This window comes from Narcine bancroftii, chromosome 7 (assembly GCF_036971445.1).
Source record: "Narcine bancroftii isolate sNarBan1 chromosome 7, sNarBan1.hap1, whole genome shotgun sequence".
NCBI lineage: Eukaryota > Metazoa > Chordata > Chondrichthyes > Torpediniformes > Narcinidae > Narcine > Narcine bancroftii.
In genome coordinates this window covers 38,099,631-38,113,712 of record NC_091475.1, presented here as the reverse complement: position 1 = coordinate 38,113,712, position 14,082 = coordinate 38,099,631, and the positions used below count along the sequence as shown (strand labels likewise).

The following is a 14,082-nucleotide window of genomic DNA, read 5'->3' as shown; positions in this document are numbered from 1 at the left end:
TCTTTTAAAATAACAGTCTCATATGATTGCAAAAGTCTCACCCCACTTCCCACTGCTGACATAAAAAGAAATGTCCAAACAAGAAGGGGTGTTTGAGCTTGTCTTCATTAATTAGCCCATATCTTGACCTTCAGTAATTCAACGCTATTAACCTAACTATTATTTAAACCTTTTTGGTGAAATTAACTATATCCTTAAGCCAGTATGATTCAAATAAAGTTGCCATATTTTAAATAACACATCATATTTCTTTCAAAGATTATAAATTATCTTTTCTAGGGCATAACTTTGCATTTCCATATTCCAGCGAGTAATAAGTTGGGGGGTGGGGGGGGGGAGTTGGACTTCCATGCAGTCTTTCTCCATTTTGATAATAATCTGTCATTTGATTTATTTGACCTCACACCTCCCCACATTAAACTCTATTTGTCAGAATTTGACCCACTCAAAATTTCTATTTCACAGTATCCTCAACATAACATCCCCTTCCAAATGTTTTCCTATCACTGGTCATTTGGAAACATTACATGCCACTCCGTCCTCCAATTCATTAATGTAAATAGTGAACAATTGTGGCCAAAAAATTACCCTTCATGGTACTCCACTAGTTACCTTATTTTTGTCTGAAAATTACCCATTTTTTCCAACCCCCTATTTTCTAATGTGACAGCCAATTTTCTAACCTTCCTCCTATACCATTGTGAGAGATGGGAAAATTGATCTAAAATTATGAACATGGAAGAAACTAAAGTTCATCAGTAAATGGCTGTAACCAGTACAAACAGGATAAGCTTGGGGGTTAGGATGCAGGAAAGCAGAGTCAGCACGATTAACATAAGAATCTTCTAGTCTTTGTGACAAGACCATAAGACTAAGATAAGGAGTGGTAAGGAACAATAGAATGTAGGAAGTTGAGGTAGTCTGGATCAGATAAGGGTCTCCTAGCCCTGGACAGAAGTACCAAGTCCTACATATCTAATTAGCTAACCATACACAGATTTATACATATGAAATTAGCCAACCCTAGATAGAATGAGTCAACTCTGCATATCAAGAGACTGTAGCCCCGAGAATCAGGAAGGTGTGAATAAGGACAATAACATGAAGGGACACCGACAGGATACCCCCTGGTCCTCCAAGTATACTGAAACTGCACGTAGGCAGGCAGGATTGCCTAATGCCAAACCTCTCCAGCAGGAGGCAGAAGAATGTAAGGGGGAGGGTATTCCTATACTGAAATCAACTGTATAAAAGTTGGGTGAGCCCCAGTATATGTGTGTATTCCCAGGGTAAGGGGAAGCACCCAACTTTGCATTGTTGTAGTAATAAATGTTCTTTGTTCTCAATTTTTGTCTCGAGCAATTTCTTTAAAGGTACTTTAATTTCTAACACCATGGGCTTTTAATTTATGCACCAGCCTCTAATGTGGCACCTTATCAAAAGCCTACATCTAAATATTTCTCTTTATCAAGTCTCCCTGTTAACATTATCAATTTTTAACAAAAATTGTCAAACCATGATTTACCTTTCATTAAACCACATTGTCTAGGTTTAATTACTGTATATTTTGGTGTATAATCCGAGTGTTGAAACCCTCAAAAAGCACTAAAATATCAAAGGTTGACTTATACACCAGATACAAAAATGAGACCTTAAATTTAACTAAAAAAAACTGCTCAATATAGATTCAGCATACAAGATAACCCAAAACACCAAATAAGAACCCAACCTACAGCAAATTTTCAAGCTAACAGTGTATTTTAGGAAAAAAAAATTATTGAAAAAAAAACACATTAAAAATCTTTCAAAATCACTATCGTCGTCGGAGGCAAAAATCTCAGCAAGCACATTTGAGTCTCACTGTTTACACTGTCATCATATGGGTCCCAGTCTGTATCTGATGAGTCAGCTTCCACTTCATTGTCAGTGACCCACAATAAATCATGCTCCTAACCATCCATTGCATTAGAGATTCTGCACTTTTTGAAAGATTTTATTACAGTCTCTACTCACTTCGTACTTTCATTGTTTTGTGGAGGCTCCATGATAACAACCACCTTCCGGCAAAGCACAACAGCTCAGTCAATGCGATTTTTTGGGGGGAGGGGCGGTGGGTCAAAATATGTCCGATATATGATAAAACCATGAAAATTAGGCTGAAAATGGGGACCCGACATCTGAAGGTCGACTTAAACAGTGAAATATACGGTATATTCAGCTTTCCTAAATGATTCATCATTTCCTCATTGATTATTGACTCTAATACCTTGGTAACGATAGCTATTAAACTATTCACTACCTTCTAGCTGTCTCTATTTTTGAGCAAGGATGTCACATTGGCTGCACCCTCAAAGAGTTTACCAAGTTATGAATAATTTCAACCCAAATTTGCAACCGCTTTTTTTAAAATCCGAGTGTGCTGTCTATTGGTTCCTGACAACTTGTCTACCTTTAGCTCTCTTGAGTTTCTTCAATAATTTATTCATCGTAATTAGAAATTTTGTAATAATTGGAAGTTCTACCATGTTATTTGAAATTAGGTTTTCTAATAACAAAGGGAATGGGAACAGTAGCATTTTTTTTCTTTAGGAGAGCATGGTTAATGAAGTGATTACAGTGCCAGCTCCAAGGTTCCAAACTCCCTCTCTTAATATTTCTTCATCAAACAACAAAGCAGCATTTATTATTCCCTAAAACTGACACTGTCTGTAAGGAGTATGTACATTCTCCCATGTCTTCATGGGTTTCCTCCGGGTGCCCAGTTTCCTCGCACATTCCAAAGATATATGAGGTTAGTAGGTTAATTGGTCACATGGGTATATTTGGGCAGTGTGTATTCGTGGGCCGGAAGGGCCTATTATCGTATTGTATCTCTAAATCTAAACTATCTCTCTTACTATTCCCTTGTCAAACAACAAAGTAACATTTATTATTCCCTAAAACTACCCACCAGTATTTGGTTTCCCTTCTAGAATTTGCTTGTGACCACCTGTTTGCCCTGCCTTACACAGAACACCATGTACTGCTGTTGCAGTGTTAGTGAGGATTTTAGATCAGAATCAGAATTTACTGTCATGAGATTCCGTGATTTGTGGCAGCATCATAGAGCAAACATTCATAATCTTACAACATTACTATAAAAAATAAAAATAGTACACGAAAAGTAAGGTAGTGTCTGGTTCTTTGATTATTCAGGAATCTGATGGCAGCAGGGAAGAAGCTGTCTTTGTGCCGCTGAGTGCTCGTCTTTAGGCTCCTGTACCTTTTTCCTGATGGTAGCAGAGTGAAGAGTGAAGATGGTAGCAGAGTGAAGAGTGTGGTGGGGGTCTTTGAGGATAGAGGCGACTTTTTCAAGACACTGTCTCATGTAGATGTCCTTGATGGAGTGAAGTCTGGTGCCTGTGATGTTGCAGGCCGAGTTAACACCCTCTGGAGTTTATTCTTGTCCTGAGAGTTGGCGCCCCCATCCCAGGCAGTGTTGCAACCTGCCAGAATGCTCTCCACGGTACACCTTTAGAAGTTTATGAGACTCTTTGGTGACATACCGAATCTCACAAAGTATAGCCGCTGGCAAACCTTCTATGTGATTGCATCAACGTGGAAGCTCCAGGACAGATCCTTGTGTGTGTGGTGCACTGTCAGTCAGATGCAAACACACAAAACCAAAGGACTGTACAACAGACTTTATTCGACGTAAACTTCCACAGACCCAGCTGTGAGATTGTACTGCTGTAAACTCTGAGAGTGACTTCGAAGGGCCAGCTCAGGCTTATATCCCAGAGGGTGATTGGTCCATTCAGGTCAGTTGATTGACAGCCAGCCAAGTGTTGTCTTATCCCCATGCTCTTCTGCAGTTACAGAGGTTGCTCCCTGCAGTAGGCCAGTGGTGGACCACCACACCTTGGAGATGTTGACACCCAAGAATTTGAAGTTCTTGACCCTCTCCACTACTGAGCCTTCGATGAGGACTGGTTCATTTTCCCCTATTTAAATACCTGATACAGTTTAGTTTATGATTAACAGTTTAAATAGTGACAGATTAGAAACACTCTCCAGGAAGCAGGAGTGGATATGTCAATAACTACTGTCCACAGAAGGCTTCAAGAACAGAAATATGCCTCTACACTTTGCTCTGATCACTCTGATACAGGTTAATCTTGGTCTCATCTGTGTACAAGATCTTTTTCCAGAATTTGCAGGATCTTTGAAATACTTCTTGGCAAACTGTAATCTGGCCATCCTTTCTGTGGCTAACTAGTGTTTTGCATTTACAGTGCATCATCTGTATTTCTGTTCGTGATGTTATCTGCCGACAGTAGTCATTGTCATATCCACACCTGCCTCCTGAAGAGTGTTCCTGATCTGTCAGACATATACTTGGGGATTTTTCTTCACCATGATGTGAATTCTTCTGTCAGCAGTGCAAGTCTTCCTTGGAGTACCAATACACTCTTTCTTCTTAAGTGATGTTTCAACCTGTTGATTTTGGAAATCCTAAGCTTTGGGTGATGTCTCTTATTGTTTTATTCTTGTTTCTCAGCCTCATAATGGCTTCAACTTTCATTGGCACAACTCTGGTCCTCATGTTGAAACATGGCAACCACAGACTCCAAAGGTGATCAAAAGCTTAGAAGCAAGCCTAACTCTCTTATACCTGCACCAATGAAGCAATTAAACATAGCTGAGGACTCAGGTTCAGATTTTAGATTTATTGTCAGAACATATATGACATCACATACAGCCCTGAGATTCCTTTTTCCTGCAGTAATTGGTAGTTCAAAAAAACTACACAGCGTAAACATGTAAACAAAGAAAGAATTGTAAACCGATAATGAATGTAAACAAACTGACTGTGCAATACAGAGAGAACAAAAAGAAAATCAATAAAGTGCACAAGAGTCCTTAAATTAGTCTTGGAGTTTGTCATTGAAGAGTCTGATGGTGGAGGTGTAGCAGTTGTTCCTGAACCTGGTGGTGTGAGTCTTGTGGCACCTCTATCTCTTTCCTGATGGCAGTAGCGAGAACAGAGCGTGTGCTGGGAGATGTGGTCTTTGATGATTGCTGCTGCTCACTGATGGCAGTGTTCCCTGAAGATGTACTTAATAGTGGGGAGGATTTTGCTTGTGATATCCTGGGCTGTGTCCACTACCTTTTGGAGGGCTTTATGCTCAGGAGTATTGGTGATCCCATGCTAGACTGTGATGCAGCTTACAAATACCAGTGAAGCCAAATGTCCCAAACATGATGGTGCCCTGAAATGAGGGAACTATGTATAAAAAATGCTGTAATTTCTACACGGTTAAACCAAAATGTTACAAATAACCTTGAATAAAATTTGTAATGTGTACTTTAATTCCATGTGAATTGTTTGATTACCAATTTAAAACTGTGGTGCACATGCCCAAATAAACAAAAAAAAGTGTATGCCCCAAACATTATGGAGGATGCTGTAATTGGCCTCTAACAACATTTGCTTTTGACTAACTATGATATCATGTAGGAAGAAGATTGCCCCTGATTTCTGGGGATTTTAGTTAAACTGCAGTTTAAGAATTGTCACATTCAACTCAGTTTTCCCGTTTATATTTCTAAAAGCCAAAATTGAGGTCTAAAGCTATTTGGTCCTGTGCACCAGTAACTCAGTGAGTACTTGCTGTTTTTCACTGGCATTTTCTTCCATCTCATTGATAAATGAAATGAGACAGTAAATGAACAGGACATGCCAGCCCATAGGCTTTGATGTATCCATAGAACCAGGTAACAATAGATCACAAAACAGGCTCTTTGGCCTTGCTTGTCTGTGCCAAACTATTATTCTGCTAGTCCCACCGACCTGCACCCAGTCCATGTACCTCCTTACCCCTCCTATCCATGTACCTGTTCAAATTTTTCTTAAATGTTAAAATTGAGCCTGCATTCTCCAGTTCAGCTGGCTGTTTGTTCCACACTCCCATCACATTCTGTGTGAAGAAATTCCCCCTAATGTTCACCTGTGGTGATAGCACAGTGATGCTGTTATTCCATATGTACTGTATCTCTGTGTATGGCTGGTCTGCCTCCTCCTTTTATTCCCCAGTAAAGGAAATTATGCCCAAGTCCCTCCTCCAGTACAAATCCTGGAATCAGGCCAGCAAAAGGACCACGTGTCCAGTCTTATGGTAATAAAAGCTTGTCGTCTAGTAACTTCAGTCTTTTGGAGTTATTGGTAGCATAAAGTTTTTTTAAACCACAATGGACAAGTTGCTGAGGCTGGACAAGTTAGACGTTGATCCGCAATCGCCTGAAGCCCCATTCTGATTTGAGCTCTGTCTACTCTGTTTTAATGACTTTCTGCACACCTCCACTCAAATCATGGGATCAGATGACAAGCTACGCCTGCTACGATCGCAGGTCAGTCACCATGTCTACACGATCATCAGGGGCTGCAAGATGTACGAAGAGACCATAAACAAGCTCCAAAGCCAGTACAGGCCCAGGACGAATGCGGTCTATGCCACATGCAAGTAAAAATCTAGTGAGCCCCTCAAGGAATATTTTCGGGTCCTGTGCATACTAGAGTACCTGTGGCTGCAGGGTCATTAATGCCAAGGTCTATACAGATCTGCGTGTGTGCCGAGGAGGCTGCAATCTTGGCCAGCACTTCTGGAGCCACTTCCACCACTAAGCAACAACACTATGTGTGCCATGGAGGCCGTCATCTTACCAGCGCAGGTCACAGGTGCCATATTACCAATCTGGATTGGACAGCGACTCCGACAACGACCAGGTACTGACATCGATCGTACTCAACCAGGACAGCCCCCACCAGCTGGACCGTTCGATGATGGAGGTCGAGGTAAATGGTCATCTAACTAACTGTCTATTTGATAGCAGGAGCACAGAGAATTTTGTACTTCCTGATTCTGGGCAGCCCTATTCACTCATGGTGAACCTGGCAAGTTGCAAGATCTCGATAGCCTCCAGGTCCCAGTCGGTAGAGATTTGTGGCTACTGAATGGTGACTCTGACCATACACAACACAAGCTATAAAAACTTTAAACTATTAGTAATGCCATAGCTCTGCATGTCCATTATACTGGGGTTAGATTTCCAGTGGCACCTCAAGAGCCTCATTATGGAGTTCAATGGGCCTGGGCTTCTTCTCATACTATGCCCAGTGGGTCCCCAATTACGCCGACAAGGCCCGGCCCCTAGTGAAAGCCACCTCTTTCACCTGCACCAAAGGAGACATCGCCAAGGCCATGATGCATGCTGTGGACAAACACACCCCATTCCAGTTGGAGAGCGATGCCTCTGTTTTTGCCATAGCCGCCACCATTAATCAAGCAGGCAGAGACGTGGCGTTTTTCTCCCACACCCTCCATGGCCCTTAAGTCAGGCACTCCTCTATCAAGAAAGAGGCCCAGGCCATCATTGAAGCAATGCGACGCTGTTGGCACTACCAGGTGAGCAAGCGATTTACCCTGCTGACTGACCAACATGCAGCTGCTTTTATATTTAATAAATAAGCAGCAGGGTAAAATCAAGAATGATAAGATTCTGAGGTAGAGAATAGAACTCTCCACCTATAAACTATGACATCTTGTACCAGCCTGGGAAGCTCAACGAACTTTCAGATGCCCTGTCCCAAGGGATCTGCACCAGTGTGCAGTCTGACTCCAAGCTTTCCATGACAATCTCTGTCACCCCAGTCTTCAGATGTTTATCACTTTGTCAAAGCCCAAAACCTTCCCTTATACACTTCTATAAGCCCGACAAGTCACACCTGATCAAGGCTACCCGGCCCTTTGAATGCCTGAGCATGGATTTCAAGGGGCCCCTGCCCTCCTAAAACTGAAACCTCTACTTCCTCAATGTCGTTGATGAGTATTCCCGATTCCCTTTTGCCATTCCCTGCCTGGACATGACCACAGCCACAGACATAATGGCACTATGCAACATCTTTACCCTATTTGGGTACCCGAGCTACATCCACAGTATCAGGGGTCCTCCTTCATAAGCGATGATTTGCATCAGTATTTTATGGTGCAGGGCTTCATCACTAATTGAACCACCAGCTATAACCCCCCCCAGGGGAACAGCACCATTTGGAAGGCGGTCTTCCTAGCCTTGAAATCGAAAGGCCTACCCATTTCCCATTGGCAGAAGATCCTCTCCAAGGCACTCCGCAAAATTAGATCCCTCTTGTGTACAGTCACCAACAACTCACCACATGAACAAATCATTTCCTTCCCCAAGAAGTCTATGTCAGGGACATTGCTACCATCCTGGTTGACCAGTCCTGCTCTGGAGGCATGTGCGAGGCCATAAGACCGACTCACTGGTTGAGAAGGTCCACCTCCTTCATACCCCCAGTGCACTACGTGGCCTACCTGGATGGGTATGAAGACACCGTCTCTGTTCCAGACCTGTCATGTGCTGGAGATTCCAAGACCCATCACTACAATTAACCACTACATACCTGGGCACTCTATCCCGATCACACGCTGGCTGTTCCGACTACCACAGCTGACCCCCAGCACACTGCCCCGACTCCTGCCCCACCTCGCCCATCCCAGTCACTGAGTAAACCAATAGTTAACATGCTCCAAATCGCCCAGGAACTGGCAGGTGGAAATAGGATGAAAAAAGAAGAGCATTCTTGTCTTTTTCAACTAGAAGTCAGAAGTGGATGATCTATCTTCCCCTCTTCAGCTAATATGATTCATACATTTTATTGTCAGGAATTGGCATCGTGTGCTAGATATTGAGTATAGGAATTGAGATATTGAGATCCATTTTTTCATCTCTATTTCCACCAGTCTTTAGCATATTAACTTCAATTAAACGATCTTTAAAAATTCTCATTCTCAGCAACTAGTAACCCAAGGTACAAGTACAACCACAAACCTCCATTCCAAATTCACATCAATCTACTCATTCACTTCACTTTTTAAAATCACTCTCTCATATTCTTTTTAGTTCCAGTTAGTCTTTTGAATTTTCATAACCTGTTTTCCTTGAAACACCTTATTTATCTGCTTGATATCCTGGCAAATTTTCTTTTTCATATTAATGGCTATGTGATTAATTATCTCTGTAGCAATAGTGCTGGAACGCAGTCCAATTCCAATGCCAATACCATTTTTGTTTTTAAGTTCCAGTAAGCCAAAGGGATCAGTCATTGGACTGTCATTCTGAGCTAAATAATATGCAGAACAAAAAATTGAACTCCCTACTCTTGTTCGCTCTCTCCTTCTCTCTCTCTCTCCCCTCACTCCCCTGAATATTTTCCACTTCACTCATTTAACCACCTTGCTGGAGAATCTGCTTCTTGGTACTTTTGGAATGACCCAAATCTCAACCTACCAGATGATTTTGTTTTTTAAAGAAATACCACTCTCGTTTGATTGCTATCAACATCTCCCGTTCCTCCTCTGGATCCAGCCAGTGCAGCCCTACTCTCCGCATGCCTCCATAGTTTTGACCAGAACCAGTGGCCCCTGCTGTTCAGTCACCACGCACTGATGCTTGGACACCACACGTGTGCAGAACTAGGCAAGGAGCTCAGTGGATCCTGCTCACCTCCTTCCCTCCAGGGGCTAACCTGCTGAGGACAGGAGGGCCACATGTTACAGTTCATCATTGGAGGGCTGAGGGTCCCTCTCTTGTTTTCAATGTCTCCCTCTCTGCCGAAAGGCAGAAATCCTAGTGATGACAGAGTTGCCGGAGTGCCGCTCCGGTGAGCTCCGGCAGCACTGCACCCCTGATCATTGCACAGAATGATGTTAGGCTCTGTAAGAAACAGATTCTTAGGTGAGAGTACTAAAAATAAAATCAGCATGTTGGCCTTCTTAAAATGAGCTATTGTATCAACTGAATAATTGTGAAATAATAATTCTTCAATATAAATGTTATCCTGCATGTATTATTAATATATACTCTGAAGGTCACATTGTATATTTAAATATACTTTCATCGCATTTCGTGATACATTTATACGTAATACAACTTCTAATTGAGTCATGTACAAATCACATAAGGCCAAGTTTTATGGTAAATGTTCTGTCATTATTATGATTTGGCATTTAATGAAGCTTATTACCATATTTTAAAGACGTTTATTACCTGGACTGTTAGACAATTCTGTGGAGATGCCATATTTTAACCCATCAGCTTGGTTTCGAGCAACAGCAATCATTTCTGGAATTAAATTCTCAATGATTATTGCATGATAATATCAAGGGAGACACAATATGTTACAGCTCTCTGATTCTAATGAAGAATTTTAGATAACCACCTTTCAAATATGTATCAGAACTGCTTTTTTTTGCATTCAACTCCTTCTGTTTATATATATATGCAAACACATCAGCTGCACTAAGCAAGCCTTTGCCACCTTCTTTCAGCTGATACCACAACCATTTGTGTACCCCCTAATTTTGGGACAATATTACCTGATTCTGAATTCTCCCAGGAGAAGAAAAATCCTCTTACAATTTATTTCATCTAATCCACTAAGAATCTTGTACTTTTCAAAGGATTTCCTCATGATTTTCTGAATAAATTCATTATAATCTTGGCAATATCTTTCATTTGGTGGTAATAAAGGACAATGGGCAGTCTCACTACACATTAAGGCAGTTTAGAATTGAGCTGTATTACAGGTTTTTTTACAGAAAGTTACCTTCAAGCCACTTCTATTACAGTAAACCCCTGGTATCTGGGACCTATGGGGGTTGGTAACTGCTGGATGTGTATTTTCCGCTTGTTCGATATTGGTGAACTAATGGCAAGGTGTGCCAATTTTACACTTGCGTATTTTTTACCTCACAGTTCGGCGGGCAGCAACCTCCTTTGAAGAAGACTGCAGAGCCCACCTCACTGACAAAAGACAAAGGAGGAAAAACCCAACACCCAACCCCAACCAACAAATTTTCCCCTGCAACCGCTGCAACCGTGTCTGCCTGTCCCGCATCGGACTTGTCAGCCACAAACGAGCCTGCAGCTGACGTGGACATTTACCCCTCCATAAATCTTCATCCGCGAAGCCACGCCAAAGATTTTCCTTGATTATTTTGCTGGTTGCTTGAGGCTGCCGATTGCTTGAATTCCAGATACCAGGGGTTTTACTGAATTAAGATGGAATGCATTGCACAAGGACCAGCATCAAATGGAGTTTGATTGAGTTTCTACTTCTGTCAAAGCATTTCCATCTTCACCTATACAGAATACCTTTTCAAGTACCCTTTTAAGATGGATTTAGTAATGATGTCAGCCTATCTTGGCCACAGAGGAGGTGCAGAAGATTGGAGAATGCCAAATGTGTCCCCTTGTTTAAAAAAGATAATAGGGAGAATCCTGGGAATTATAGACAGTCAGTCTTACCCAAATGTTGGGTAAACTATTGGAGAAGATTCTTAAGGACAGGATTTATGAGCATTTAGAGAAGTACAGTCTTTTCAGGGATAACCAAGATGGCTTTGTGAAGGGAAGATCATGCCTCACAAGCCTAAATGTGTTTTTTTTTTTTTAAGAGGTTTTTAACAAAATAAATTGATGAAGGTAGGGTGGTAGATGTGGTGTATATGAATTTTAGTAAGGCATTTGACAAGTGCCCCCATGGGAGACTCATTCAGCAAGTCATGAGGCAATGAGATCCAAGGAACCTTCGCTGTGTGGATTCAGAATTGATTTGCCTGCAGAAAGCAGAGAGTAGTAGTGGATGGAAAGTATTCGGTCTGGAGGTCAGTGACTAGTGGAGTTCCACAGGGATCTGATCTGCGACCACCTGCTCTTTGCAATTTTTATAAATGACCTGGATGAAGAAGTAGAGGGGTGGACAGTAAGTTTCTGGATGATACAAAGGTTGGAGGTGTTGTGGATAGTATTGAAAGTTGTCGTATCTTAAAACAGGATATAGACAGGATAGAGTTGGATGGAAAAGTGGCAGATGGATTTCAATTAGGATAAGAGAGAAGTGATGCATTTTGGAAGGTCAAACTTGGTTAATGGTGGGATACTTAACAGTGTGGAAGAACAGAAGGATCTTGGGGCCCAAATTCATACATCTTTCAAGGTTGCCTTGCAGGCTGATAGGATATTTAAGAAGGCCTATGGTATGCTGGGCTTCATGAGTTGGGGGATTGAGTTCAGAAGTCATGAGGTAATGTTGCAGCTCCATAAATCTCTGTTGAGAACACAATTAGAATATTATGTTCAGTTCTGGTCACTTCATTATAGGATGTGGAAACTATGGAGAGGGCACAGAAGAGATTTCCCAGGATTTTGCTTGGATTGGAAAAAATGTCTTATGAGGCAAGGTTAGCAGAGCTAGGGCTTTTCTCTTTGGAGTGAAGAAGGATGAGAGGCATAGATGAAGTAGAGAGCCAGCACCTTTATCCCCCAGGGTGAGAGTAGCAAACACCAGAGGTCATCTGTATGAAGTGAAGAGAAGAAAATGTAGGGAAAACACACACAGAGAGTTGGTGATTGGAATGCACTGCCAGGGTGATGGTGGAGGCTAGAACAATAGAAGCATTTAAAAGATTCATGAATGAAAGAAAAATAGAGGGTTATAAGGTAGGGTGAGATAAGTTTTTTTGGGGTAGGTATACATATATATATGTATATACATCGTAGGTTGAAGGGCTTGTACTGTGCTGTAATGTTCTATGTTCTATTGCCTCCAATCAGCAAAGGGACAAATGGATGCAATGGTAAATGATGACCAGTTAAATTTCGATTGGATTGACAAAAGATTAGTTCCATGATCAACATGGACTGAAAAGTGATGTCTTTTGTTGGTCAATTTTAAGGAGAAGTTTTGACATTGAAATGTATATTGTTTATTTTATAGAATTATTTTGATGCTGGTCCAAATGCAATGCATCATCCATGCTCGTCTCAGAATTAGAATTCTGCTGCTCTTTACAGTACAAAAATGCAAGAAATTAACACAATATGGAAATAAAGTAATTCTGAATAAAGTTGTATGGACTACGTTAATTATTATTCAGAACAGTTGACAGGCAAAATATGTTAAAATTTTTAATATCAGGAGCACTGAAAATGTGTTGACAAGTTCATTAGCGGATAGGCAAAATTAATGTGTACTGACAAATAATTATTGCACAGACAATTCTGACAGAGAACTAGTAATAACCTGACAAGAACAGCTCTTGATGTGTAATTTTTTTAAAGATAACAAAATAGAAATACCTTTTTCTTAGAAACCCATTCATAGATTATCAGTAACATAAACTTTGGGACAAGTAAAACCATGATAAGCTGAGAGCAAAACACAACGTGCTGGAAGTCAAACAGCATCAGTGGGAGAAAAGGAATGTCCAATGTTTTGAGCCAAAACCATTCATCTTTCGACACCTTTCATTTACTTCAAATCATAGGTGTATCCATGGGCATTCACATGGGTCTCAGCTTTGCCTGCCTTTTTCTTAGCTATGGAACTGCCTTTGTTCTGTATTGCCCCAAACCTTTCCTCCATAATATTGATGACTGCATTAGTGCTGCTTCCTGCAACAGTGCAGAACTCGCCAATGTTATCAACTTTGCCACTCAGCTCCACCCTGCTCTCAAATTCACATGAACTATTTCTGACACTTCTCTCCCCTGTTTAGAAATCTCTTACCTTTATCTCAGAAGACAAGCTATATACTGATATCTATTGTAAATCCATTGACTCCTACAGATACAGTGACTATATCTCATCCCACCTGGTCTCTTGCAATGTTGCCATCCCCTTTTCCCAATTTCACCACCTTTGCCACATCTGCTTCTCAAGATGAGGCCTTCATTTCCAGGATATCTGAAGTATCCCTTTTAAACAACAAGGCCTCTTCTCTAATGTAGTCAATAGACACATCTCCTGCATTTCCACTGTCTCTCAGAGTTCAGCTCTTATTTCTCTCTCCTTGCAACGGGACAGAGATAGGGTTCTTCTTGACCTTTTACCCCACTAGTCACTGCATTCAGTGGATCATTCTATAATTTCTGCCTTCTGCAACTTGATCCCAACCCCAGACTACATCTACACCTCGCCATCCCTTTCTTTCTTCTACAGAGATCACCCTCTGCAATTCC

At 41.3% G+C, this 14,082-nt stretch overlaps 1 protein-coding gene across 2 annotated transcripts in view; it reads right to left on the bottom strand.

Moving 5' to 3' along the window:
• LOC138738770 (leucine-rich repeat-containing protein 63) overlaps positions 1–14,082 on the bottom strand; it is a 61,229-nt gene that overhangs the window by 32,759 nt on the left and 14,388 nt on the right. For both annotated transcript variants that reach the window (XM_069889660.1, XM_069889659.1), the window contains exon 4: positions 10,108–10,182. In XM_069889660.1, coding sequence (XP_069745761.1) covers positions 10,108–10,182 — 75 coding nt within the window. The remainder of the gene's footprint in view (positions 1–10,107; positions 10,183–14,082) is intronic.